This window comes from Falco cherrug, chromosome 15 (genome assembly GCF_023634085.1).
Source record: "Falco cherrug isolate bFalChe1 chromosome 15, bFalChe1.pri, whole genome shotgun sequence".
NCBI lineage: Eukaryota > Metazoa > Chordata > Aves > Falconiformes > Falconidae > Falco > Falco cherrug.
In genome coordinates, this window is record NC_073711.1 from 23,968,219 (window position 1) to 23,995,679 (window position 27,461).

At 47.1% G+C, this 27,461-nt stretch overlaps 1 protein-coding gene across 6 annotated transcripts; it reads right to left on the reverse strand.

Moving 5' to 3' along the window:
• Nucleotides 1-787: 787 nt before the first annotated feature.
• On the reverse strand, nt 788-27,460 carry HEPH (hephaestin). Of its 6 annotated transcripts, none has more exons than XM_027807829.2 (21): nt 27,324-27,457; nt 24,334-24,530; nt 21,826-22,067; nt 20,904-21,116; nt 20,164-20,343; nt 19,529-19,783; nt 18,760-18,928; nt 17,411-17,550; nt 14,330-14,461; nt 13,571-13,782; nt 11,765-11,915; nt 11,225-11,437; nt 10,214-10,424; nt 9,809-9,948; nt 8,780-8,911; nt 7,707-7,813; nt 6,731-6,956; nt 5,147-5,286; nt 4,627-4,789; nt 3,450-3,482; nt 788-1,909 (listed from the first exon to the last, which is right to left on the reverse strand). In XM_027807829.2, the coding sequence occupies exons 2-21, from the start codon at nt 24,492-24,494 to the stop codon at nt 1,665-1,667; spliced, it is 3,465 nt and encodes a 1,154-aa protein (XP_027663630.1). In that variant the 5' UTR covers nt 24,495-24,530; nt 27,324-27,457; the 3' UTR covers nt 788-1,664. The 6 variants fall into 6 exon arrangements, with proteins under 6 accessions (XP_027663630.1, XP_005441056.1, XP_027663629.1 ...); XM_005440999.4 differs by having other exon boundaries at nt 21,826-22,070; XM_027807828.2 differs by having other exon boundaries at nt 21,826-22,070; nt 27,133-27,419.
• Between the last annotated feature and the right edge of the window lies 1 nt (nt 27,461).

A 27,461-nucleotide genomic window follows, 5' to 3' on the forward strand; every position in this document is an offset into this window, starting at 1 on the left:
AAAGCCACTCAGAAAGGATTTCTCTTACACCCCTTCAATTTAAAACCAGGAACAGAAATATGTAAGCACTAACCTGCATCCATTTAGATAATGGGGGTTCTGTGGGTGAGCCAGTAAGGCAGATACTTTATAGGGAACCGCTTGGTACTTGGAATGCGGGGTGATGTGAGCACATGGGCACAGCTGCCACTGGAGGATGGCTAGCACAGCCTGCAGGGTGGGCTATAGAGCTCTGCAGTTCGGCAGAGGATGCACCACCCACCCCCCCGAATGTGACTCAAGGCCGCAGGCACCAGAAGCCAGACCCCAACCCAAAGGCACCCCCGGGCCAGAGGGGAGGCACTGTGTCCCACCCTCTCCTGGCTGCAAGCTGGCTCCCTCCAGCACCCAGCTCCTCTCCCCCTGTGGACTGTCATTAGCCACAGACAGCTGGCTCAGTAGACATTTATTTATCAGCACAGGCTTCTCCATCTCTAACACCCATGACTCTGTGCTATCTAAAAGGCAAGGGTCCCCTTAGTACAATCCCTCATTACAGCAAGCCACATTCTCAAGCCACACTACCTCACACTCCACAGACTGCAGCTAATTTGCTCCATACTGCTGAATTCCACCTGAACTTCAGCTTTCTCCTTCACTGTTGCCACATTTGCCCAGACAAAACTGCCATTGCACCACGATGGGGGAAGCAGTCCCTGCCTTTTTCTGTCCCAATGGTAAACTCCAGCTCACACAGGACTGCATCCTTGGCTTGGCTCACAGCAATAACACAGCAACAGCTCAGCTCTAGTGATAACTTCAATAAAATTTATTTGAAAGAAAGAGCAAACCACACCACAGATCACCACAGCATCCTTGACCCTGTTGCAGAAGGAGCTGCACAGGTGCTGAGTGAGGTACAGCCCTTCACACACACAGACTGAACTGCAGTGCAGGGAAGTTACGAGGACACTCTGCAGCACTTGGAAAACCTCCTAGCACAAGACACAAGATGTCCAATATCAAAGCACATTGCCTGGGGTGCAGAGAGCAGAAGGATGTGTCACAGCAAGGCTGATGGTGAGGCAACAACAGCCGTTGTCATGGTCCTTGATTGAGCTCTCACACCATGACATGTACAGCCCTGAATTTGTGTCTGTCCTATTACTCATCAAAAACAGCAATTCAAATCTAAAATAACATTTTCTTTTCTGTATTCACAACTGATTCACAAAAATGAGAAGATTATCTTTCCCCTTTAAGATTAATGATTTTAAAGGCTCACAGTTTCTTGGGAGACAATTCCCAACTCTGCTCTAGCAATGGAGCAAGACTGGAATCTGGCCTAAGCTAGTCTGCTGAGAAAGACCAAGTGGAGTTTTTCCTGGAGAGAAGAAAATAGAGTAAGTATCTCCTCTATCTCAGGGAACAGGAGTATTTTTAGAAGGACCTTTTTACTCTTGTTACTTGTCTTCAGACAGTTCAAAGGCTCCTTGGATCTTTCCTGGATGGATTTTTCCTTTACAGGGTGCTGAGGAGGACATATGAAGAGGTCAGTGCTCCAGCCTTCCCTCGTCAACTTCTAGAATTACAGTGTATGACTGAAATGACGCCGCCAAATCTTTGCTGTAGACAGTAATCCAGCCTCTGCTCCAAGCACACAGCCCAAAGTTTGTACATGGCTTTTATAGCTCTGAATTCTTTTTAGACATGAGTTTGAATCCGTCATCCAGGATGGACCTCCGATTGCGTCTTAACTTCTTTTGTCTCTCGAGATAGACAACTACTCCCAGGAGGAAGCAGGCGACCAGCAACAGCACTATTCCTGCAACAGCTAGAGTGATGACTGTGGCCTCAATCTGCCCTGGAGCCAACTTAGCTCCAAAAAGCATGATTTTCTGGGACTCATCCTTATCCTCAGGTAGCAACTCTGAGAAACAAACAAAAAGACAGTTCCAATGAAAGCCAGAAATACCACAACTGAAATGTTCCAAGAAATAAAAAGGGAGTCATAGAAAGACCTAATGCAATGAAAGCAAGTCAAAGGAGACCCAGCCACCATGCAGTAACAGATCCTCATCCCTGAGGTCACACAGAAATTTGAGAATGAATGGTTCTTTCCCTGAGCCATTCCATCCCAGGACCTCACCATGTCTCACAGGTATTCAGCCCAATCAGGAAGGCAAATTGAGGCTGTATGAGGAATCAGTGGCTGGGCTTGGAACAGAATGGAGATGAAAATGTGCATCTGGACCAGAGCTGCTCTGAGCTCCCCACACATGGCTGTTGTCCTAATCATCACTTTTTAGAGTGCACTTGCTCAGTCATGCCAGTGGCGAGTCACTTAAGATCCTGAGCTCTCTTGTATTTCCACACAGAGGCAGCAGCAAGCTCTTGAGAGAAGTGGCTATTTGCACAGGTAACAACTGTTCATCAAGGCTTTTGCCTGGTAAGCATATACAGGTTGATGCCCGAGTGTGGTATAAAACCAAATTATTTAATATTGTCACTACTGCTCCAAGACATTTCCTACTCTTCTTTACACTCATTTTGAGTGACAAAAACATCACAGGGAAGGGAATGACTAAAGTATCAGTAGAGAAAGACTGAAGACTTGTAAGGCTGTCTTTTCATCTGGCCCAAGCTGGCTCTGAAATCAGCTCAGCTGGATTTATTCACAGCAGCTGAAGGAGTTGTGGAAAAAGATGAAAAATCAGAAAATAGATCACCACCATAAACTATTCTGACTTTTACCCCAGAAAACTTTAAAGGGTTCTTATCTATTACTCCCCTTCTCCTTGATGCTGCTCAACCAAGTATCTTCTCACATCTGTTCTTTAAAATATCTGAAAGACCCAGGGCACGTGCTTAGGCTCTTTTCTTGGGGCAAGAACAGACCAGAAGGCAAATGTGCTTGTTTGCATGCTAACTGAGCTCCTTTAACTAGTAATGGTGAATGTTGAAATTCCTTAAACCACAGTCACTGACAGTCCAGGAAGGGAGGACAACTAATCTAAGACGCCCCTTGGGTTTTGAAAGGGAGAAGAAAAGTCTCCTCCTTTGCAATGCCATCCTTTAAAACCCTCTGAATCTCTGCCAGTTTCTAAGCTTGCACTCTCCTCTGAAGATGAATCCTTCCATCCATCCATAGCACATCTAACAGGATGCAAGACCACTAAACTTTTTCATCTAACATGGTCAAACAAGCCCAACAAGTGCAGCTTCCTTATTCTTATCATCAGAGCACAGACATTTGGAGGACAGAAACTAAACTGGAACCCTCCCTGTTATCCATCGGCAGCCAGGCCTCAGACTGACCCGCTGGCCAGCCTGGGAGGGGAGAGGCTGTAAGCAGCATTGATGCTCCTCCCTTCTCCTACAGATCTGAATCACCCTGCTGAGCAGGGATCTCCCTCCCTCCTCCGCCTCACACACACAGACAGTATTTAGCAGGGCAACACACACTGTACCTGCACTGTAGTGTATGACTTCAGGCTCTGGCTCTGAAAGGAAAGAAAAAGGGGGTGAGAAAGTGTTGGGCTGAACAGGTAAAGTCCAGAACATGGCACATTTGGCAAGGATCAGATCCAGAGGCAGCACTGTTTTCCAGGGTTTGCAGGTTTTCTTTTCTCCTGTCAATGCTTTCACTCTCCACATTACATCAAGAGTGGTTTTGTATTACCTGCTTCAAAAGCAGGCCCACTTCTGCTGCACAACCCTTTATGGCTTTCAAAGAAAAGCACAAAGTCTCTGAGCACGTGGTGGGCTGACGTGGCTGGCAGGGTTGCTCGCTCACCCCTCAGTGGGATGGGGGAGGCAATCAGAAGGGCAAAAGCAAGGAAAAAAACGTGTGCGTTGAGCTAAAAACAATTTAATAAGTGAAGGGAAGGGGGAACAAACCCAAAACAAAACCCCCAAAAAACCCAAGTGACGCAAAAGCAATCAGTAGCCACCAGCAGACCAACGCCCAGGGAGTCCCTGAGTGACAGCTACTTTGGAAAAAGTCCCCCCCTATTTTTATTGCTGAGTATGATGTTATATGACATGGAATATCCCTTGGTCAGTTCAGGTCAGCTGTGTCCCTCCCCTGCCTCTTGCCCACCCCAACCCACAAGTGAGAAACATAGACCTTGATGTTGTGCAAGCACTGTTCACCAACAGCTAAACACTGCTATTATCAATTCTGTTTTGGTAACAAATCTAAAATACAGCACCATACGGGCTTCTAAGAAGAAAATTAACTCCATGGCAGCCAAACCCAGCATGGAATGTCACTCACCTCTGAGCAAGTTTCCTGGTGAAATGAGAAGCCTTAGGATGTGCATTTAGATTGCAGGTAATATTCTTTGTAAGAAAAGTTACTAGCTGATGACTGAACATTGTTTCTCAGATACAAGCTAAAATGAAACTCATAATAATAATGTAGGCAAAGTAAACCCCAGAAACCAATTTGTTATTAATTCCAGCTGCAGGTATTACCATATTCAAAGGGAACAACTTCAATTAGTAGTAGTTATCTGCTCAATTAAATGGCTACTTACAGTATGTAAAAGAGGTGTAAGTATGATGCAAACACTCAGAATTTAGCAGCAGTAGTAGAAAGTGCTGTTAGATGTTTTATGGTAGCAATCAGTGACGGCTCCTTACCTGGTCTAGGCAAGACTGTGAAGAGTATCTCCATACCAGCATGAATATGATCAGAGACATGACAGTGAAGCAGCCACGTACCAGGGTTCCCAACCAACATCTCCACCATCTCAAAGGTCCCAGGGAACAGATCCACAACATCTGCTCTGTAGCTTTTCCCGTTCTGTCAAAGGGAAGGGAGCCTGTCAGCCTGCAGTGCTCTGTGCATCTTTTCAGAAAGAAAATCCTGTCAGTGTCACTGGAGGCCACTACTGCAGTTTTTAAAGCTCAAAAAAAAAAAAAAGATTTCAAAGAGCAGCTCCAGGGCTGTAGCTGGGAAAGCAAACACACTCTTGTAATCTCTAATCCTAAAAAGGGTTAATCTAGACAGCACAGTACAGAGGCTCAGTGGGTCAGATTCGGATGTGTAAAATCACATCCCTTTCCTAACTGGGTGAAGGCACTGTAAAGACATTCAAGAATTCAAGTCCATCGGAGTCAGTGGTCAGCCTCTGCTTTATCAGCAGCAGGATATTCTTACCTTGTATATGAAGGTCTCAGCATGAAAATGGACTGTGTGGACATCAACCTCCTGACCCAATCCCAGCAGGTACCAGTTTACCCACTCTCCCTGGAACATGGTCAGCCCAGGCAAGTTCGCATAAAGCCTCCCATTGATCGCTGTGCAGAAAGTAACATACAGGGAGAGTAGAAAAGGCTGTTACTGAAATGGTAAACATGCTGAACCATCTCAGAGGAAGAACATGCAGGGCAAATTAGACGCTACAAAGCTCACACAACACCAGTGCATCAGCAGTCCCCATATGACAGTCCCCCAAAAGTTTGCCAGTCTCTCTCCAGCTCAACTGCTTATCCGCTCTGTTAACAGATAGCAAAAGACTTGCATCCAAGCCATGCTGTAGCTCAGCTCAAATAAATCTCAAAAACTACCCTTTGATGAAAACCTGCAGTCAGTCAGCACAGGTGGTTGCTTCTACAAGTCAAGATGCATAAAACCAGCCTTCTTAGCCCTACAATAGGGAAATACATATCTATATACACATAAACCTTTGAACAATTTCCTTGCTGAACAATCAAAATGGGTAAATCCTGCCAAAGGGCAACCCTGTCATTCTATGTCTCATGCTGGCTGCACTCATTACACTCTGATCACTGATAAAATCACTACATGGCAGGACTTTATTTCACAATTAGCACAGCCAGAAGGAAATGCAGAAAAGGGACTAAACAGTGAGTGAGCTGATTGCAATGGCACATACATGGAAGCTTTCACACTCTGGTGACAACAGAGGGAATAAAGCTGAAAGAGACATGATCTGAGGGCAGCAACACCCGTGTTTTACTCCCATATCTGCCATAGGCACTTCATGTAGCCAAAAACAAGCATTCAACTTCAGCACATTGGTTTTGCTAGCTATAATATTGGTTAACAATTATAACTTCATGGACAAGTACAGCTGGAGATTCTTTATATCACCTGTACAAAACCAGTAGTAATAACAGTACACAATGCATTCTTGTCTCCACAACTGCCAAGGGACTTGTTCTGCTGAGAATATTTAAATAGATCCAGATAATAGTATGGAGAAAAATAATCATAAATAACATATTAATTTAGAAAAGTGTGCTCACCCTCCTATGGTAGAAATAGCTTTTTGGTAATCAGCTAAAACAATTGAGCCATGTATTGCAGCCACATAGTTCAGCCAATTAATTTGAGATCTAACATATTCTAACGGTCCCAACACAAACAGAATGAAATTAATCTGACAAGTTAATTTCACATTTTATTTCTTGCCCTGAGTTACTCAGACACATCCGAGAATAACCTCTCTAATCTGTATCTTGCTATTCCTCCCAACAGGGACAGCCATAACTATTAGCCTTCATTGTAGATCAAAGATTTGTGCTGTATACATGCTGCAATACGGAGAACAGAAGACAGCTTAATTCTGTTTGTGCCACTGACAACAGGAAAGGATGAGGGCATTCACTAGAAGTCAGGCTCCTGGCTTTTGGGTGAATGACTACTTACAGACATCACAGAGTCAACATCAACTTTGCATAGAGAGTAATGGGTCCTCAGGTACCTAAAAGGCATTACCATGCATTTTGTTGCTTTCCACAAATTTGTCATCCAGCAGGTTGATGTCCTTGTGATTTCCCTTACTGTAATGTTCCACATTCTCCTCCAAGTACCAAGACTTATTTTCATCAAAAACCAGGAAGAGCAGAGCAAACTCCCTCTTTACATCCTTTCTGATCCCATTGGACTGCAGTGCCCCTCTCCGGCAGACCTTCAGGGGTCCAATCAGACCGCTGTACATATCCTAATCAGAATGAAGGAAAAAAATAATCTCTGAGGCAAAGATCTTCTAATCCTCTCTTTTGTATGCAGCTCTTTGCCTTTCAGCAACTGTATTTTCTGTTCCCTGTATCAGCCCTCTTAAAACAAATGGTGCTACTGTGCAAGTATTCTCACTTGAACATCAGCAACCAAAGCACAAGAACAGAGACTATACATGCTTGTATGAATGCAAATCCAAAAGTCATAAATATGAATGGATCTGTGACTGCAAAAACATCTGCAAACATCTGCAACTTGAGATAAAAAGGGAAGGATCTCTGGGTTGAATGTGATTGTTTATTGCAGGATCCTCCAAGGTTGTTTCCCTGTGAAATCAATGCTATGACAACTGATTCTAGCAATGCTCAAATCTTCCTGCTTTATCCGTGGGGCCTAATTTTGGGAATTTTGGATAATTTCTGCCTTTCTAGTTTAGCCCTATGGCTCTCACCAGTAGAAACCATGACTGACTGGGAGATGTTCTCAATATCCTGCAAGTAACTGAAGGAAGGCTATTGTCAATGCAACAGTGGAATTGTTTTATGAAGGCTTGTGTTAGGAAAAAATAAGGACAAACATCCACACAAATCTGGAGGATTTCCTCTCCCATTAGAGTGTCGGACTGCTACCTTTCAGCTGGACCAATCCCTGAATTATATTCAGCTCACATTGTTTTCTGGAGGGCATTAAAAATGGCCTAATTGGGCTTTTCTGGTTCTAACTTCTATTTTACCTTTACTGGGTCCACCGTGGAGTAGTAGATCCAAGGAACACAGGCTGAATCATTTGGCCCTGGACCAGCTCTCTCAGGAACTTCCCATCGGTAGGTCACAATGTTGCCTGTGCGACAGAGAAGCACCACTAACACCAGTGTGATACACACACTTGCCGGTCTGCTGAGCAGCATGCAAAGCAAGACAAAACAAGACCTTGTCTCCAAAGTGCAAATTCAATTCTGCTTGCATCAGACATTGCATCTTCTTTCCCCAAACACTCAAAGAGCAGGATGGAAGCTCCCCTTTCACAAGCAAAGCAGAGGGGTCACAGGATGCACATACTATCTGGTATCAGCACAACTGTTTTATCTGCCATCTCTGAAGGTGGACCTGACCAAGGAAGTTCCACCTCTTCAGTACAGATGGAGCTTGATGATCTTTCCTCTTTGAGGTATATCTATGATGCTCATTCAATTTGTTTTCAAAATTAATATTTTGCACATTAGCAATACGTGTCAAAGACAGGGCCCAACTGAAAACCTGTTTGTTGCTTAGACAGCCTGTGCAAGTTGAAGGGGACCAAAAATCACAGTCCAGATGCCAATTTCTGTAAAACAGAGCTATGATTTCAGTCAGAATCCTGGCATTCCTCCTATTCTGTACTATTTTCATGCCATTGTGCACATCACAAAAAAAAGCATAGGTCCCAAAGAAGAGGGGCAGGCTTCCTCCACCATGGGCAGTCAGCCCAGAGCTACCAAGGACTGACTGAGATGTGAACTGCCACCACCTCTCTTCTTCCTGCAGACAGGCCACACTCAGTCAAGGAGAAAAAAGCTGCACACAGAAAAGTTTGTGCTACACTTATCCTAGAAGTCAGAGCCGAGTATGAACTTCCAGGGCTGCCAATTCCCACACAAATGATACCATTAAAACCATGGTGAACCTGAAAGACCAGTTATTGTTAAGTTCCAGTTCTCTACCATAAGAAAACAAGTACTTTAAGCCTACTTAAGGAAACAGTCTAGCTACAGGGTAAAATTAGCTTCATAAGCCCATACAGGCATACAGCTGGAGACCAGTGACTTACCAGGGTTTGCTACTTGCAGCTGTCCTGCCTCTCTCTCCAGCACCCCATGTGCATGAACAGAGTAGGGCCGAGTGGCATTGTTCTTAAACACAATGTTGAGAATATCTCCTACTTCTGCCCACAGAAAAGGACCTTGAGATAGGAAGAATGTACTCTGAGACAAGCAAAATCCATCAACTTATCTCCTGAGGATATTCCCACCTCTCTCTCAACATCCTCTCACCACAATATATTCCCTTATAATATTTATGATGTTCCCCTCCCTCTTCTGGACCTTATCTCTACCCCACAAAAAGAACTGGAGGACAGTCCCAACTCAAGCAAGTGTTAGAAAACCAGACTGAGTTTCACAATGAGGTAAATGAAGGTTGTTATGCATTTTTAACTGTGCCCAGTACATCTAAGGCTTGATTTCTGAATACCACTATGCTAAACTCCGTATCTTGATCATTCCTTGCTGCTGGTTTCACAAAACACAGTAATATTCAATCTGGTCTGACAGCATCACAAATCGGAGCTGCAGCCTATTTTGAAGAGCATATACTGCCTCAGCCTTGCTGCTTTGCACCATAGTCCTGGGTTCATAACAGAGCTGTGCCTCCACAGACTTCCATCAGTCATCATAATGGGCTCCCCCACTTCCCAAGGCCTGCCTCCTTTTGCCCCAAAAGCATTTCTCTCACAGATTTTCACCTACATCTCTCAGACTGCCCTCTAGAAATCAGCAGTTCTACAGTCAGAGAAATGCAGACGTGAAAAATGCTTTGTCTGAGACAAAAGAAAACTAGTGCAAAGGCAGGCATGAGCAGCCAGCCTTTACTACAAGCTGTGTTCAGGGCTCTCTTCACTGCTGTCTCCAAAGCTGGCAGATGTGGATAGAAGACAGTCCAAGTTTCTCCTCGCTTGCAAACACACCAGATGCCTAATATCTAGGAGGCCTTCAGATTACAGCCCTTAGCCACTGAAGCTCTACAGTCCAAGTCCCACGGCTGTGTGAGTGGAAGATGTACCCTCTGCACGTATCCTTACCTAGTATCCCTAGGTGTTCATCACCATTTATCCTGTCCTTGGGGGTCTGGAAAGTACCGTCGGTGTACTCCCTGTAAACTGCTTTCTTGTACCTTGAGCCAAGCAGTCCGTTCTCATTGCTCAAAAATACATCGGCGTAGCTGAGAAATGCAGAATAGGTGCTGAGATACCCAAAAGCTCATGAGGAATAAACATCTAACTTGTGGCAGGGGTTCACTAGTTGAACGGGTTTCCCAGAGACCTGCCCTGACTGCACAGGTGGGCACAGTGGTGCTGCAGCTCCATCAGCAGCACCTCCAGCAGGATCATGTGCACCAGGTCACAAGATGGCCAAGATACCCAATAGGCTTCACCAAGGTCTACTGAGAAACTCTGCCAACGGCTTCCCCAGAAGATGGGCACTACCTCTTTGCAGAATGGTTGTGCCGTTCCCTCTCCCAGCTTCGGTCAGGCATGTAGTCCCACACCACCTCCTCTGCCACAATGTAGTATGTCCGCACCCTCTTGTACTGAGGGGCAGGTGCAGGATCCCTTTTTCCACACTTGGAAACGGAATAGTGTTCCCTCATCCCAGCCTGGTAGTGATTGCTTGTCTGGCAGTAGATCTCAAAAATCCCTGAGGGAGGCAGCACAAACAAGGAAATCGGTTACTGTTAAAGGTTCTAGGAAACAGCTGCTTGCCATACAGCACTTGTGACTTGGCAGGCTTCAGTATGTGTGTTTGTGTATCTATGCGTTTGTTTAGGGAGCTTGGTTGCCACAGGCCAAGATTAAAAGGGGTTGTTAAGAGAAATGAAGCAGGAATAGCACAAAAAAGTCCTACACAAAAACCATCTCTGTAGTCTTTCTTCTGCAATAACCAGCTTGAAACCAATAAAATGATATAACTGTGCTACCACTGCTGAGATGCTGATTAAGTAAAAGATCTAGCCTGCAAATGCTGAAGGGGAGGAGACAACTAGCAGCTGAGTCAGTCCATCACATTGTGTGATGACGACACAGTATTGTGTGCCTGTCCTGCAAACTGGGAAGACTGGGGCCTGTCAAACATGAATCTCTTCAAGCCATGGACAGGGGAATTAAGCTCTGGCAACTGTCTGCTACTTCATTCTAAAATACATATTTGCATGTTTCTATAGGTCACAAGCAGCAATGTCCATCGGGGCTGTTACTACAAATATTTAATAGAAAGTGTCAGCCGAGAGAATCAGTCTGGGACAGTATCCTTTTATCTCCTGTTCTTCTCCAGAATCAGATGCAAATATAGGAGCTGTGACCTTGTAAATGGGACCAAACAGGATGTTAAAGCACAGCTCACCCAGTGAGAGTTTACACTGTGCTTAAGAATCAGCCACAGGAGCAAATACTACAAAGAGAGACTTTTCCTGCTGCTACGTTAGATGTGCAGGCACTTACCATTGTTATCAGGTTGCATGAATGCAGTAGCAAATGTGTGAGGGAACAGGTTTACTGAATCTGTCCGCATCCCATTCATCTGCAGGGTATTTCCCTGAAACACAGCTCCATGAACATCTGCTTCACTGCCCAAGCCCAGAAGGTGCCAGGACACATTGTCTCCTTCACACACATTCAGCCCAGGCAAGTTACCAAACATGAGTCCATTGATAGCTGCAAAGGAGAGAACAATTAACTCTCTGCAGGTAGGCACCAGCCAAGAGATTCATTTTGCGCATACATTTTGACAGGGCAGGCCTGTCAGTGGAGATGCAGCTTGCTTGTAATTCACCCCCGAATATACTCAGAACATGCTTCCTGAGACAGCTGCGCTTCTTGTCCCACATCCATCCCACACCCCAGCCACTGCCCCCAGCCTCACCAGATTTCAGGCCAATACAACACAGCCATTCCAGCTTCCCAGCTCAATCTTTAGGTGAAAAACTGCCCCATGTCCTGCAGGTGCATTCCTGCTATATGCAGAACAGCATCAGGCCATACCATGCATCCTGTTTGATTCCTCGAAGCCATCATCCTTTTTCACAGAAGTCTCTTCCATCCTCAAATAGTACCTTATGTTTGCATTTAAATACCAGCTGAGGTTCTCATCAAACACGCTGAAGAGAAGGTAAAATTCTTTGTCGATCCCTTTCTATAATTACAATGATGGCTGTTAATTTTTAAAATGCACCAGTTAACTATCCTTACAGTTAAATCTATTTTGCCCAGTTCTCATGTTCCCCTTTATCTTAAAACTTGACTCACTGAAGGCCAGGGCTCCATTCTTTTACTCATGTTGAATGTTCCTCTTTTGTTCCATGAGAGGCACCACTTGTGGTTTTTGTTCCATGATATTTCATGAGTAAAGTGATCAAAATCCAGTCAAGGATATGAAATCATTGCCTCCTTCCCTCACCACCCCTACGCTAAGGTGCAGGTTTCACCGCCTGTCCAAGCCAGAGCTGAGATCAGAGCCCAGCCCACGAGACAGGCTGATGACTGTGTTCCACCCTTCTTTCTCCTATCACAGGCCTGGATTGGGAATTTTTTTGTTAGCCTAAATCCTTGAGAATGTTAATTCTCTTAAGAAACACATTCCAAAGCCTGGTGTGTTTCCCACTAGAAGATCACTGGTGCTGTCCAGACTCTTGCTCTGGCATCAGCTTCCTCAGCTGTGCCCAGGATGACAGCCTGCAGTGAGGGCTAAGCCACTCCCAGCCCACAGCACTTGGGTGCACAAGGAGTGGCTGTGCACCTCTCCCAATTAAGCATTCATTAAAAGGGTTGCCTCAAACTGCAGTCAGAATTGCTGCCCCAGGTAATTTTTTCCCCCATCCTACCTTTACCAACAAGTCTTCCTGTTTTGTTTACATCCTTTCAATATCTGCAAGTGTTTAATTATCACAGCTCCTTCACAGAGTGGCCTGTGTATATTCAGGATCCTCTCTGCTCACATTTCTGCCCTGTGTAACATGCTGATCTCTTCTGCACTCTTAATTTAGCCACATTGTGCCACCACTGTAAGTAAACTCCAGGGAGGTTCTCCTGGCAGCTGTTTTCAGCTGTCAGCCACTCCCTGATCCATACCACAGGCTAGCCAGGATGGCAGCAGGCTGTTTTTCTGCCGCCCACTGTCTTTCACAATAAGGCTCTACTAATCTGTCTTCCACTTCCCCAGCATATTAATTTACTGTCTTCCCTAGACTTACCGCCATGAGTAGACTATCCCTGAGTGAAAGTCCAGGAGGAAGCTCTGGCTGCCCTTCAGATTTCACCTCTCTTTCATCAAAAGCATAAAGACTGACATGCATTTTCACATGCTTTTTTTGTAGCCAACTCTGCTTGAAAATGAACTGATCTTGCAGGAGAAATGAGGTTCTCCCAAGCCTCAAAGCACTGTACCACTCAAGCAAACCACCCGTAAGTGAAAATGTCTTTCCAATGTTTTCAAGACTGCATTTAATATTCCACATGCATCTGAAAGCAGCCTGCTATCCAAGTCTCAGGACAAAAGCAACCTATAAAAGTCACACCCTAGATACGGCTGTTCAGTCAAGTTAGAGTTTTAAAGCTGAGCCCAGAAACCATTTTAAAGGGCAGCCCCTGGGAGCCCAGACCACCAGCCTTCCCCATGAGACCCGCGCACCAGCTGTCCTGATGTTAACCTGCCTCGTGGCTTTGATTCGACTCTGCCATACTCATGCTATCGTACGTTTTTCTCATCAGGTTCCCTAACGTTTTCCTGATGCTTCCTTTCTCTACAAGAAAGCAAAGAACCTGATAAAAGTGTGGCGGGAAAACTTTTACCTGTTTGCCGTTGCTGTCCAAAGTGCCGGGCTTGCAGATGACCAGAGGCCCTACTAAGCCCGAACTGGGGTCTTTGATGGGATTTGCAGCTGAGCTGTACATCCAGGTCAAGCAGGGAGGGTCACTGGACGTGGGCCCAACATGCTTCGGCACAGTCCAGCGGTATGTGAAATTGTGTAGTGGCGCAACAGAAACTCCATTCTGGGACAGACCTTTAAAACAGAGGTTGGCATGGTTATTCTCAAGGTCTCTGTGCAAACTTGGTTACATCTTCTCACAAGCTGCATTCATACTGGGCTTTACTTCATTCATGTCACTAGACTACTGGCATCTTTGAAGTGTGATGTGGGTGTGTTTATAAGGCACACACTGCCCTCAGTAAAATCCCCCAGTGCCATGGCAGAGATGGGCATGGCAATGGGAAATAGCACAGCAGATCCAGCTGCACCTGGCGAGATGAATGTTGGAAGCACATGGAGTGCACAGGGCACATTCCTCTGTTCATGGGGTCTACAAAAGCTAGAAATGGTCTGAGCTTTGTTTTACAATTTTCATCTGAAAAACAGCACCCTCCAGCACGCTCCCTGGGCACTGATTCAGTGGAAGGTCTCCATCAGTGGGGCCTCAGGCAGCTCATAGGAGCAGTCTGGCTTCCACCCAGCTCCTGAGCACATCCAGTCTTTCCTGGCTGCAGCAGGGGCCATGGAGCTCCTCCACCAGCATGAGCATTGAATCACTCAATAAAAAGGAGCCACAAACCATCATGGTACCGCATCCCTTCCCACGCCTTCCCATAGTACACTCCATGAGGCTGGATGCTGAAAGGCCAGGAGGCTTTGTTAACAAACGTCACCAGGATGGTGTCTCCAACTTCAGCTTTGATCACTGGACCTGCACAAATAGGAGAGAGCACGTCAGCCACAGAGCAACTCCCCAGACGACCAGGCAAACCACCAAAGCCGGGGGGAGCCTAAGACACAGGAGAGGGGGAAGTGCCAGCACTGCCGACAGCCACTCAGGGCTGACAGTGGGAGCAGGGCGCTGAGCAGAATCAACTGAAAGCTTTGGATTTGTGGCAGCAGAGGCTTCAGACCTTCACAGGAGTAACAAAATGGCCAGATGTGCTGAAATGCCCTCAGGAAAGGGCTGTGTCTCTCACAAAGGCTGAGGGGGCCTCAGGTTGAAGGCGTGTGCCTCAGGCAGGCACATAAAGAGGGGTGCAGGATGCCCTAAAGCCCACCACTGTCTGTAGGCCACGGCCGCAGCCAGCCAGAAAGGAGCCATGAGTCTTTAATAAGCCAGTCAGTTCCCACCAGCCTGCAGACCCCCGGGCCCACAGCCCACTCCCAACAGCCATGAGAGGGGATGAGGAAAGCCATGCTGCTGCTTAGCTAAACCAGCAGACCCATGCCTGGATATGCACATCATTTAGGTTGGAAAAGACTTTTGAGATCATCAGGTCCAACCATTAAACCAGCATGGCCAAATCCATCACTAAACCATGTCCCTAGGTGCCTCATCTATGTGTTTAAGCACTTCCAGGGATGGTGATTCCACCCTCTCCGTGGGCAGCCTGTTCCAGTGCTTGACAACCCTTTCAGTGAAGAAATTTCTCCTGATACCCAATCTAAACCTTCCCTGGCGCAACATAAGGCAGTTTCCTCTTGTCCTGTCACTTGTTCCCTGGGAGAAGAGACCAACCCCCAGCCCAGCTCCAGCCCCCTCAGGCAGCTGCAGAGCAATGGGGTCCCCCCCGAGCCCTGTTTCTCCAGGCTGAGCACCTCCAGGGGCTCTCCACCAGACTGTGCCCAGCCCCTTCCCCAGCTCCATGCCCATGGCTGGACACACTCCAGCCCCTCGGTTTCTGTCCTGTAGTGGGGGGGCCCAGAACTGAACCCCACATTCACGGGGTGGCCCCCCCAGTGCCAGGCACAGGGGTATGGTCACTGCCCTCATCCTGCTGGTCACCTATTTTGGATACAAGCCAGGATGCCGTTGGCCTTCTTGGCCACACTCTTGATGTGCCTCCACATGCTCAGGTTCCCCAGTGGAGAGCACCTGAAAGCCACAGGTAACCATGGTGTCCCCCAGCCCTGCACCCCAGCAACTGCTACCTCGGGGCTTAACATCTCTTTTGCCTGGCACCCCAATTCCTCAGGGGAACCCCAAGCTGAGCCCTTTGTTAATGTACCACTCTCCTTCCACTGCAGGAGAGGGATCACCTCTCTGGCCTGGAGCCATGTCCCTCTCAGCTCCAGCAATTAAGACTTAGGGCTGGACTGCTCCTCACAGTTCAGAGGGACCCCATTAGCCCACTGGTCTACCACAGGGCAATCCCACTGCAACTGTTGCACCGATGAGGCTCCCTCTTCTTCTTCCCCATCTCTCCCATCCTGGATGGCCCAAACTCCATCCCCACTGTTCATTAAACACCTTGGGCAACTGATGTAGGCTGTAAAACCAACAGACTGAGAACAAAAGGCAAGCAACCTGCTGGGTGGTTGGTGGCCTGGATGGGCTACCCACAGTGGCTGGTAAGCACACAGGACTTTGGGCAGCACTGCAGCCAGCCACTGCGAGGGAGAGCACAGGGCAGGCTGCAGGGGCGAGCTGCAGGGTGATGGACAGTAAGGTGCCCACAGCTGGTGTGTCTAACAGCCTCATGAAGAAAAACAACAATGCTAACAGCCGACTACCCAGCCTTCCCCACAGTATAGCTTTGTGTAGTTTAGGGCAAGAATGGGCAGCATAAGCCACCAGTGCATGCCCATGCAGCATGGGCTGTCCACACCATGCCACATCACATTCAGCAGCTCCCTGTTCCAGAGCCTCATATCTCTTCTAGACACCCCGACCACTTCACCAAGTCTGCTTTAATCAGCCAGTTCAAATGAATTCATGTAACTCCAACAGATGTAACTTGTTTATCTGACCAGGGGTTTTAATCAATTAATCCTTCAGTGGTTTGTTTGTCAGTAGAAAATACCTATAATTTCTTTCTGCAAAGTCATATCTAAGTTTTCCCTCAGTCACCTGTTTTTCTGTAAGAATGTGGCTATTCCTGGCAACACTAACCCTTTTATCCACCCCGCCCCCCGACTCCCAAGGTCCAGCAGGATGCTGTCAGCTCCTTATTGTGCTGCATCTCTCCTATGCAAACTCCACCATTTAACTTTTATTTAGCTTCTTATACTTCTTTTTCACTTTTCTCTGCTACTCTCTCCCCCATCTCCCAGTCTGTATTTTACTCCACATGCTCTCTCCCTTCTGTGGCCTCTGCTGGAATAGTTGTTGCTAATTTCTGGTGTTATTAAGTTATTAGTCACTGCTGATGCAGGAAATTGGACCACACCTATATGCCTCTAACATGCACATCACAGCCTTCACACACAATTTGTTTGCCTCTGCAGACTCCCCGTTTTCTTCTTTCATTCTCCTTCACCACCTTCCCTGTTAGCTATAATAAAGCAAGCAGCTGCTTAGAGGATGAAGCTTTCTGTGAGAAAGTGGGGTTTGTTGCATGCCTTGAAGATGTTCAGTCAAAAAGACATAACCAGGGGCTACTACTGGCCATTTAGCTCTATTTACAAATAAGACACTATGTCCCTCAGCCCTTACTACCAACCTCTGAAAACTGCCCTGGCAGAATAGTGGTTCTATGCTACCTTTCCACATCCTCAGTCTGCCCCCTCACCTTTGGGTGTAACTGCTGCAAAACACCTCCTGTGCCACTCACTGCACCACAAAACGAGAGGACAGTTACAGCTGTCTGGCACTCCTGACATTAGCACTGTTCTCACTGACACTGAAAGAGGATTTGTGTTACTGGATGATTCCTACCAAGTATCCCAAGGTGCTTCTCCTCTTCTGATTGCTGCTTTTCCTCACGGAAGCTCTCATCAGTATACTCCACGTACTTTGCCTTCCAATAGACTCCCCCAATTCGGTAAGTGCTACGCTTGAAAAACTGCTCAGCAGGTCTAAATGCAAAAAGCAAATATCAGGTCATTTCTATGAAAATCAGTCCTGTTATTCTCCTGCTCCCTTCCCCACACCCCTCCCCTTCAGCAGTGCCAGCAACATCTCCAAATCAAGCAGCTTTTCAGACAAGGACAGCATCTCTGGTTTGGAAAAAGCACAGCTTGTCTCTGAAGCTTTTTCATCCCACAGGCTCATCGACCCGTGTGTTCAGGGAGCACTTCTGACATGCAGCCCTCTCCCAGCTGAAACAGCCAGGTTTGATGGCACTGGTCTGAACAGCATTTCTATAGAAGATGTGCAAAAGAGGGCACTGAACAACAGTGCAGTAAAGCAAAAGGCAGTGCTTAAACACAGTTCAGAGGCCAGGGGACAACTGCAATCATAACTGAAAGAAAACCCCACACAACAGCTGGAAAGAGAGATTTATTTCCTCTGCTACCACCCTCTCCAAACATACAGACAAATGTAATATGCCTTGCAGGAAAGGAAGTTTAGTTACAAGGCCAGCTCACTGGTCTAAGGAGCTTTCAGTTCTAAGGTCTGCAAGAGAGTTGCTGCATGACTTTCAGTAAATTAACCTCTCTGCATTTCTACTTCCCCATCTGAAAGAGGCATATCCTCTCCCAACAGCTTCCCAGGGAAAGGAATGGAGGGAGAGGAACACCTTTGTTTCAGTTACTCAAAATCTGAATGGGGAAACCACTCACCAAGTACTATCACAACCATCTGACATGTGGGATGGAAGGTTGTCATCCAGGTCACTACATCTGATTTCCTAGAAATTGCTTGCTGCAGCAAAGCTACACTGAAGAGTATCTGCAGGCTAGCTCTGCCACCCTGTGTCTTCTGCAAGATGTGCTTTCTTAATGGTTCATCAATCATATGGATCTGTTCCTAGCTCAGGCACAGCAAGCAGAAATGAAACGTGGTGACAAGTGTGGCAGCTCATGTTCTACATAAGCTGGGACTCCTGGCATCTGTGGCTGAGACTACAAAACACAGCATGCTTCCACATGAAGTCCCTTGAGGTACCTAGTACTGCTCTTGGTACAGCCTACCTACAACAGCCCATGCTTCCAGGAGTGATCCACCTTCCCATGGAATGTACTCCATGTGAACTGCAGGCATGTATTTTGGCAAGAAAGAAATTCCATATTTTCCATAGCAGCCCCCCAAATACTGCCCTAGCCCATCAACTGCTGGCTTACCTGCCTGCCTCACTCAGCAGTTTCCCACTGCTTTGGTCGAGCCCTGAAGGTCCATAGTCCCACTGCACTTCCTTTGCAGCTATGTAGTATTTCCGAACTCTCCCTTCCAGGGTGGATGCTGGAGCTTGTCGAGAACAGGGCCGGACTTCATAGAGTGCCCCCATCCCAGCTATCCAAGACATGGCAAAAGACACATGCTTAACACCTCGCAGCCAGTCTGGCTAGGCAATGAACACAGTCCCACCTTCCTTTTCTATCACAGACTGGCTGTTTCTCCTCTGTTGTCTCAAAAGGCACACAGCTGGGAGAAGGGAATTGGGTGGTTTCCCCAGCAAGGAGTTTTTTTGCATTAGTGAGCAGAGCCACTTACCTTGCATATTGGATGCTACGGAAGTATGGACAGAAAGCAAACAGAGCCTTCTGCTACTCTCAGATGTACCATACAAGTGCCTCTCAGAGGGACTAGAGCTCTTCAGGCACTGCCTCATCCTAGCTTTCAGCTGTACCAAACTTACTGTCTTCACCACCTATCAACGTGGAACATCACACAATGGTGCAAGTCATCCCCAGTAAGCCTGGCCTGCACATTAATAATCAGTCCACCGCAATTTATAAAGACATATCCCTCCATTCACCTAAGGATGTTTTTAGTGGGAATGCTGCCCAAGGCACTGTCCCCTAACACACTGTACATCACAGGACCACACTGGGGGGGCGGGGGGGGGGGGGAAGCTGCAGGGTGCAGGACATACTCCAGCCTCTGCCTTACCTTGGATGTGATCATTGATCTGACAGCTCAGTAGCCATCTCCCGGGATTACTGGGGATCATGTCTGCTGTAACAAAAGTGGCTGGGAAGAGGCTGGCCACATCTGTCCTATGGCCTCGAATATTGAGTGTTTCTCCATGGAAGTAGGCTGTATGGACATCAATTTCATTGCCCATCCCAAAGAGATGCCATGAAACATAATCCCCAGCACACATCGTCACCTCAGGGAGGTTCCCAAACACGTAACCATTAATAGCTGCAAAATCAAGCAAGTCAAAATCAGAGATTAGAAAAGAGCCTTTCAGAGTACAGATACATTTGGAGGATAGACCTAACCAGAAATCCTCCTTCTCTTGTTCTGGAGAGCCCAGCTCCACAATTCACTCCCAAAATTAAGTGTATTCAAAATCTCCAAGCAACTTAACCAAGTCTCACTCAAGCCAAAGATTTATTGTGGTTTACACTTCTTTCTGGAGTTGTTGCACTGTCCCTGTGACACAGTTTAGCATGTGATCTCAGAGCTTGCTATCTCCCGTTTACCCACACAACAGCAGAATGCACATTTCAAGATACCAGACCACAGACACCCCTGGAGTGTCTGGGCAGAGTCAGCAGCTTCACAAAGGTGACACTGACCATGCATTTTGTTGCTGTCTTGGAATTCCTCATCTTCTTTGTCTACAGAGCCCGGATCTGTGCAGAATGATGCTATGTTCTCATCCAGGTACCAGCTTAGGTTCTCATCCACCACACTGAACATCAGAAAGAAATCAATGTCCACATCCTGGCGCCTCTGAGAACTGCCAGTCAGTATTCCTAGGGTGAAAAAGACAAATGAATACTCACCTATGCAGAAAATCAGACATCAGTCAAGGGCTCAACACACCAATAGAAGAGTCACTCTTACCACACAAGTTAGAGACAGATGCTTTCCCCACCATCCTTAGCACAGCTCACTGCAGAGTTCTAGCAAACTCACCTCTCTAATATATCCCTGCTAATACATTTCTCACTCCCAAGCATTTCTGCTGCTGCATGGATGAACTGCAACACCTTCAGTGTTCTTACTCCTGCTGAAATCAAACAGTCCCCCATTTTTTTTTTTTTAAATACACAAACTAGGTCTTGGACAAGATTCCTGCTTTTAATATGGATTCAGACAGCTCTCAAATCAAGATGCCTACAAGCCCACCTGCCCAGCCACTAAGGGATAAAGACAACATAACAACCAGAACACAGGTACTGAGGGCTGCATTTTCCCCTGAAGCTGGGAACTGCCCACCAGAGTATCTTATCCTATCCTTGTTCCAAGTCACCACAAAATCTTCACAGTATGAAACTGCAGCCCTCAGCTGCTTTCTATTTGGAGTTTTTACCTTTTTTACATGTAAGTAATGGCCCAATTAATCCAGATGCAATGTCCTTTGGTGCATCAACGTGAGAGTGGTAAATCCAAGTCAAGCAGTTTGGGTCATCAGCAGTTGGGCTGTGATCTTTAGGGACAGTCCAAGTATAAGTGTAACTCCCTCCTGGGAAAACAGCATCATCCTTCTTCTGATCCTGGGGGGACATATCAGGATACAGGGATCCTAGAACAATTGAGCAATCACAACATCCATTCAACAAAAGCAGAGATGCCCACACACGTAATCTTATACTGAGCTGCTCTCACTCAGAGCACTGCACATATACACTTGGGTAGCAAATTTCAAAGTGAGATTCACCATCCCAAGGCTGAAATAGTATTTAATCATCATTCCCTCAAAGAGAAACTGAGGCACAGAGCCATTATAAGGCAACCTGCCCAGTAAATAGTTCAGCACAAAGTCAGAAAGATGATTCCCATTCTGCCTATTGCTACTTTGCCTTCAGCTCTGCAGTGTGCCACAGTCAGCTCTCTACAACTGTCAGCTCTCTTGGGTTGCTTCAAACAGCAGTTCTTTGATCTCATACTTCACCATTCTTGTGAACTCCCTGAAGCTCATCACATTCATGACTTCTACTACAGCACTTCAAAAAATGAATATCGCTCTCTTCCTCCTGCACCTCTCTCCCACTAGCAAGCTTTGGAGGTTCTTCTAAAAATCAAGAAATCTGGGCTGTGTACCATATTGCCCAGGTCAGAAGACTACTCCCAGAGCTGTGAACCTGCCAACCCAACATCAGCTGACTTCACTAAACACCTAAATGCAGTTGCTGGAAAGCTTTCGGCTAACCAAGTCTGTGGCTTTACAGTGCATATACTCCTAAGCTCCCATCAAGAAAAAATTGTCTCCTTTATGGCAGCGGCTCATTTACCTTCAGAGTCCTTTTCATAGAAAACACCATGAGGATGGATTGTATACGGTCGACTAGCAAAATTTTTTAAGTGTACTTTAATGGTATCCCCCACTTCTGCTCGGATGATGGGCCCAAGGAACCCCAGCCAGCCAGGTTTGGGAATCTCAGTGGTGTACGTGGAGTCTGTGTGTTGCTTATAGACAGATTTCTTGTATGTGCTTCCCACCCTGTCTTTCCCAGGATGGAGGAATGTTGAGGCCCTGCTGTTAAATTCAGAAAAGGGAGAGACACCATGAGTCATACATTATATAAAACAGCTGGTCAATAACACAGTAGAGTGACAACAACACACAGCTTTTCCAGGTAAGCCCAAAGGCTTTGGCAGTACAGAGGACCATCTGTGCTCTACCCTAGCATGCTTTAAGTCATGAACTTTCTCCTCCCACTCCTCTGGCTGCTGTGACACAGGTAGCACAGCCCTCTTGAGAAACAGGCAGTACCAGCCATTAGGCTTGTCTGCCTTCCAAGCATGTGAAACAACAGGGAGACATCAGCATGTTACCACCTTGGGTAACGCCTGGGACCACAGCCACAAGTATGGCCAGACACCTGCTGCCACGCACAGCCCCATCCCCAGTTCTCCACAAATAAACAAAGTGCACCCCTGAACTGTGCCATTCCTTGCAAACAAGGAATGGGAAGGATGGTGCCTCCCTGACATTCACATGTGGTTGTCACAGGGAAGACCGAAGCCCTTCTCGTGCCAGCTTCAGCCTTCATTAGGCTTTTAGAAACTTACTTCAACACCTTCATGGCATTCACAACTAAATCACAAGAGGCACGGGGGGGGGGGGGGGGGGGGGCAGATCTCCTGAGCTCTCTGGCCAGAATTCACAGTCTAAAAGATCATTTTTCACTTAACAGATTCTGAGTTACTTGTAAAATAGCAGACAAGTCAGGCAGGCACGTACCCAGCACATAACCAGCTTCCAGAGTTAAAACCTCATACAGGTACTAAAGTTCAACTCATGAGCGTATTTGCTCTTTATGACTAATTCTTAACAGATAAAGAGATGAATCATGGTCCAGGCATGAGTGGGACCAGCTAAATGAGAGCTGAGGTTACTCCTCCTACTTGCCCATTACTGTCAATCACTGCACAGTAATACAAGTAGCCCTGAAACAGGCAAACTAAGCGCGTACTGCCAGAAGATGAAAAGTGAAGACCAAAATATTAAGCATTGCCCTTGCCATTCAAAATCGCGAAGGGCTGGGCTCTAGCTATACAATCCCTGCAGCCACTATTAGGCAAGAATGCACAGATAATTCATACTTCATTTTATAGATGTGCCTCTTTTTCCATCCCACATAGTCCATTTCTTCCCCCAAAAAAAACTTCAAGCATTTTTACTATCTCTGTCATTCATATCACCATCACAACTTTTTCTTATTGCTAGCAATTTGGTTTCTACAATCATTGTACAAATAAATCTCATTAGCTAATTGTTTGCTGTGACAGAACAGCTTTTAAATTGCTTTTAAGTTTAATAGCCTTGAATTTCATTTCCTTCTCTTCATGTATTATGAGATACAGCAAACAAAACCCAACGGCATTTGTTATCACTGCAGGAGTCAGTGATAACATCTTCATTAATCTTGAATTCTGGGGGGTTTCCTTTTCTGTGAACTAATTTAAGTCTATTCAGCAGCTTCAGAGAACTAACTTTTCCACACTAAATTGACAGACCTTGATGTTTTTCTGTGAACCCTTCCTACTCCTGCTGCGCTGTTTCTGAAAGGTATGTATAAATCCAAGTGTTATTTATTACAAAGAGGTAAATGACTAAGAACAGGTCAAGAAATACAGGTTATTTGCCAGAGAGAAAATTTGGGGGGCAGCAAGTAGGGGTGGCAGGGAGAAGCACAAATGCCTTTAAAAGGCTTTGGAAAGCTATATAAAAACAACCAAACAACAGCCACCAAAGAAAAAGGTTTGGCATTTTGAAACCTAAAACCAAAACCTGTTTTTGTAGTGACTCAAAGTAATTATTGCAGTTTCCAGATTTACTTTTGCAAAAAAAACCCCCACAAAACATTTTTCAAACAACCCCTAAAATTTCCAGCAGAAAATTCCATTTAAACAAAAACAAGCCAGCTCTGTAAAGTCATTTACATCAAGGCAAAAAGTCATCATGCCCCAGGATACACCAGCTAATCACCAGCTGGAACTAAGAAAAATGAAACCCCAGGGCAGTGTATTGCACAATCTGTTCTATTACAGAGCATTGGTACTTCTCTCTCGAGTACAGGCACTGGATGCTCCACTAAACTGACCATTTATTTTCCCACTGATACAGTTCCTATGTTCCTATCATAAAACAAATTAAATATTAAGCTCAAAGATCAGGCATCTATCAGATCACGTCTCTCACTTGCTTAGATGCCTCAGAATACTTGCATGAAATTACTCACAAAATTCCTATTTTAAGCCAGTACCAGATTCAACTCCGACAGAACTAAACATACAGGTTATGTGCAATGCTCTGGTTAGAGAGTACGTTCTTTCCTGTTGGAGCATAGTTCCAGTCCACCTCATGGATCCCCAGGTAATAGACTCGGGTGACACCTCCAGCAAACAAGGGTCGCAGCACATGGATGTAAAGCAGCAACAACCAAAACAATCCCATCGTAACCTGAAGTGAAGGCACTTTTGGAGGTTACACCTATTTGGGAGAACAGAACAACAAAGGTAATGAAACACAAGTAGAATATGACCAAATGGTTTGAAGGTACTGGACATTCTGAGAGGGTCTGAAGAAATTAGGTAGAAGTCCTATTGGGATCATTATTCAAATATCCAAGAAAGAAATCACTCCCATAACAAAATTAATGCACAAGGTGGGTGAAGATAATGCCTTGCTAATCAGCCCCCAATACAAAACATCCTTATCTCGTAACAGTTTAATTAACCTTTGGTTTTGTCTGTAGTTGTCTTCCAAATGCTTTGCTTCATAGCACTAAGAAGATACTGCTCATTCAGTAAGCTTTCACACCGTAGGAGACAAGGTCAGCAGATTCACAGCAAGCACTATGTTAGCAGAAAAGGCACCTGTACTAAGACCAAAAGGCACTTGGACTAAGTACCTTCCAAACATGCTGTACTATCCTCAGAAGCTATAGTAATAAAGTATTACTTATTCCAGTCATTAAATTGAGAAGTTGAGAGACAGCAACTCTCAACTTGGAAAAACCTTTTTTCCCTCCTTTCTCAAAAAGGGGCTGTAGGGATCTCTCTAAATCCACGATGGTTTTGATCCATCAGCACAGTATAGCCCTGCTCCAGCAGCAAGCCCTTCAGAAGGACCTGTCGCACACCTGAAGCGGCTCAGGCACAGAACAGCCCCCTCCCATGCAGCGCACTACAGAGCAGTGATGATGGCAGTGCTTGCTCTATCCTGCTGCTACACACTGTCTGCTAACCTCACCAACCTCATTCCCCGCTACCGCTGCTCCAGGAACCAGTGCTGTTCAGAGAGGTGAAATACCTGCACAGACCAAACTCCATGCTTTGCGACCTCTTTATTGGCACAGAACGAGTGGGAGAGCTGTGCTCATGATCTTTCGCACACACACACCATACTAGCAAACGGCAGCGGTGAGAGCAATGATGAAAGACAGAGCCAGTGGCACCAGCCCTCAGCCTGAAACCTCCCATCCTGCCAGCACACACCCTGCTGGGAAGGGCCACAGGGATGCTTCCAACTCAGCTGAAGCAGCAGCCTTCTTGTCAACGTAGGTCAAAGTACATAGGAGCAGTTTTCCAGGGAAAGCACACCCAGCACAGCCAGCCTCAGGGACTGGTTGCCGCTGAGCCCTGGGGGTTAGTGCAGGCTAATCTTTATGTTCTCTTACATTGACAGGTTTTGTAAGCAACACCAAATCCTAGAAAAGGACAAAGCTTAGACTTTATACCAAGGGCGAAGAGTGAATCTTAAAGTTGGTTGTGAAAACTGCCTACTGAGACAAATTAGATAAATCAGACAAAACCAGAAGTCATGGCAATCTAAATGCCTTGTGAACATGCTCTGGTGTTGAAAAGAAGTCTTTGGGACAGCCTTATGGAGGCTTTACAAAAGTTCCTGTCCGGACCTCAGGCTAGAGGTGGATCACAACATTACATGTACCTCTGCAGCAATTTTAGGGAACGGCAAAACATCACTCAAGGAAGGCTCAACAGGCTAGACTAATCCCACTCACACATTCTCTTCACAGACTAACGCCATTTAGTTACTCTACTAGTGCAAGATGAAGGAAATCAAGTTTAAATTATTTTCCAAAAAGTCAGTTTTTCTTTGAAATATCACAGAATGGTCAGGGTTGGAAGGGACATCATCAAGAAATATATGGCTTGATTAAGGAAAAAGAGGAAAAAACCCAAACCCCAAACTCTGTACTACATTCGTCCCTGAACCTTAGTACTCTATAGCAGAATCCTCACTCCCAAGACTCGCCTTTGCCGATTCACTGACAGCACAGGAATTGCGAAAGCAGCGCTGCAGGACGGGGAAGATGCAAATGAGTGAGACACAAGGGACCAACAGGAGACCCCACCTCTGACCACCCCTCCAGGCCCACAAAACCCCTCAGTGCCACCCTCTCAGAACTTAGTTCCTCCCTGTTGGGCTTTTTTAATACATATATATTTTTTTTTTTACACGGCTTAATAGTTCCTTTGACTAACCAGCTTCCATGTTACCAAGGCAGACAGGCTGAGGGGCGGGTTCTTGCCCGACCCCTGACTCCTGGCGAACCACTGCCCAAGAAAGAGGAGCAAAGTGCTGGGGGGGGGGGGGGGAAAGCACGGCCCCCCACCTGCCCCACCTCACCCGGCCCCCTGCCCGTCCTCCCCCGCACCTGCCCCCCCCCCCCCACCCGGCCCCCTGCCCGTCTTTCCCCTCACTTGCCGAGCGGGGCCGCAGCCGGCGGGCATCCCCGGCGCGGGAGCTGCAGGGCCGGGACGCACAGGTGCCCGGGGGACAAAGTCTGGGCTGCAGAAAGGGCCGGCGCGGCCCCGCCCGCTGCCCCCGCCCCGGTCGCCCCCACTCCAGGGCCCAGCACCGCCCACCCCCCCCGCCCGCCCCGGGCGCCCCCGGTCCAGGGTCCAGCGACCCCGCCCCGGGCGCCCCCGCTCCAGGGCCCGGCGACACCCCAGCCCCAGGCGCCCCCGCTCCAGGGCCCGGCGACACCCCAGCCCCAGGCGCCCCCGCTCCAGGGCCCGGCGCCCACCCCCACCGCCCGCGGGGACTGGGCCGCCCCGCCACACACCTGCAGGCCGCGCACACGAAGCCCGGGCCGCGAGACACCCACCAGGGCCTCCCACGGCGCGCGCCTGCCCGGCCTAGCCCCGAGCTCAGCGCCCCGTGGCCTGCCCGGGCGGGGACTCAGCCCCCCGGTACGGTGAGCCCTGGCAGCGCGGGGCAGTGCCGGAGCTGCGGCACGTGGGTGCCGGCACCTACCGACGGGGCGGCTAGGGCGGGACGCGGGCTCTCCCCAGGGACACAGCAGGCGCGGCGTCGCGCGGCGGCCCCTTTAAGGGCGCCCGGCGGTGTCACGGGGCCGCGCTCCCCGGGGAGCACAACAACAGTCACGCTCGC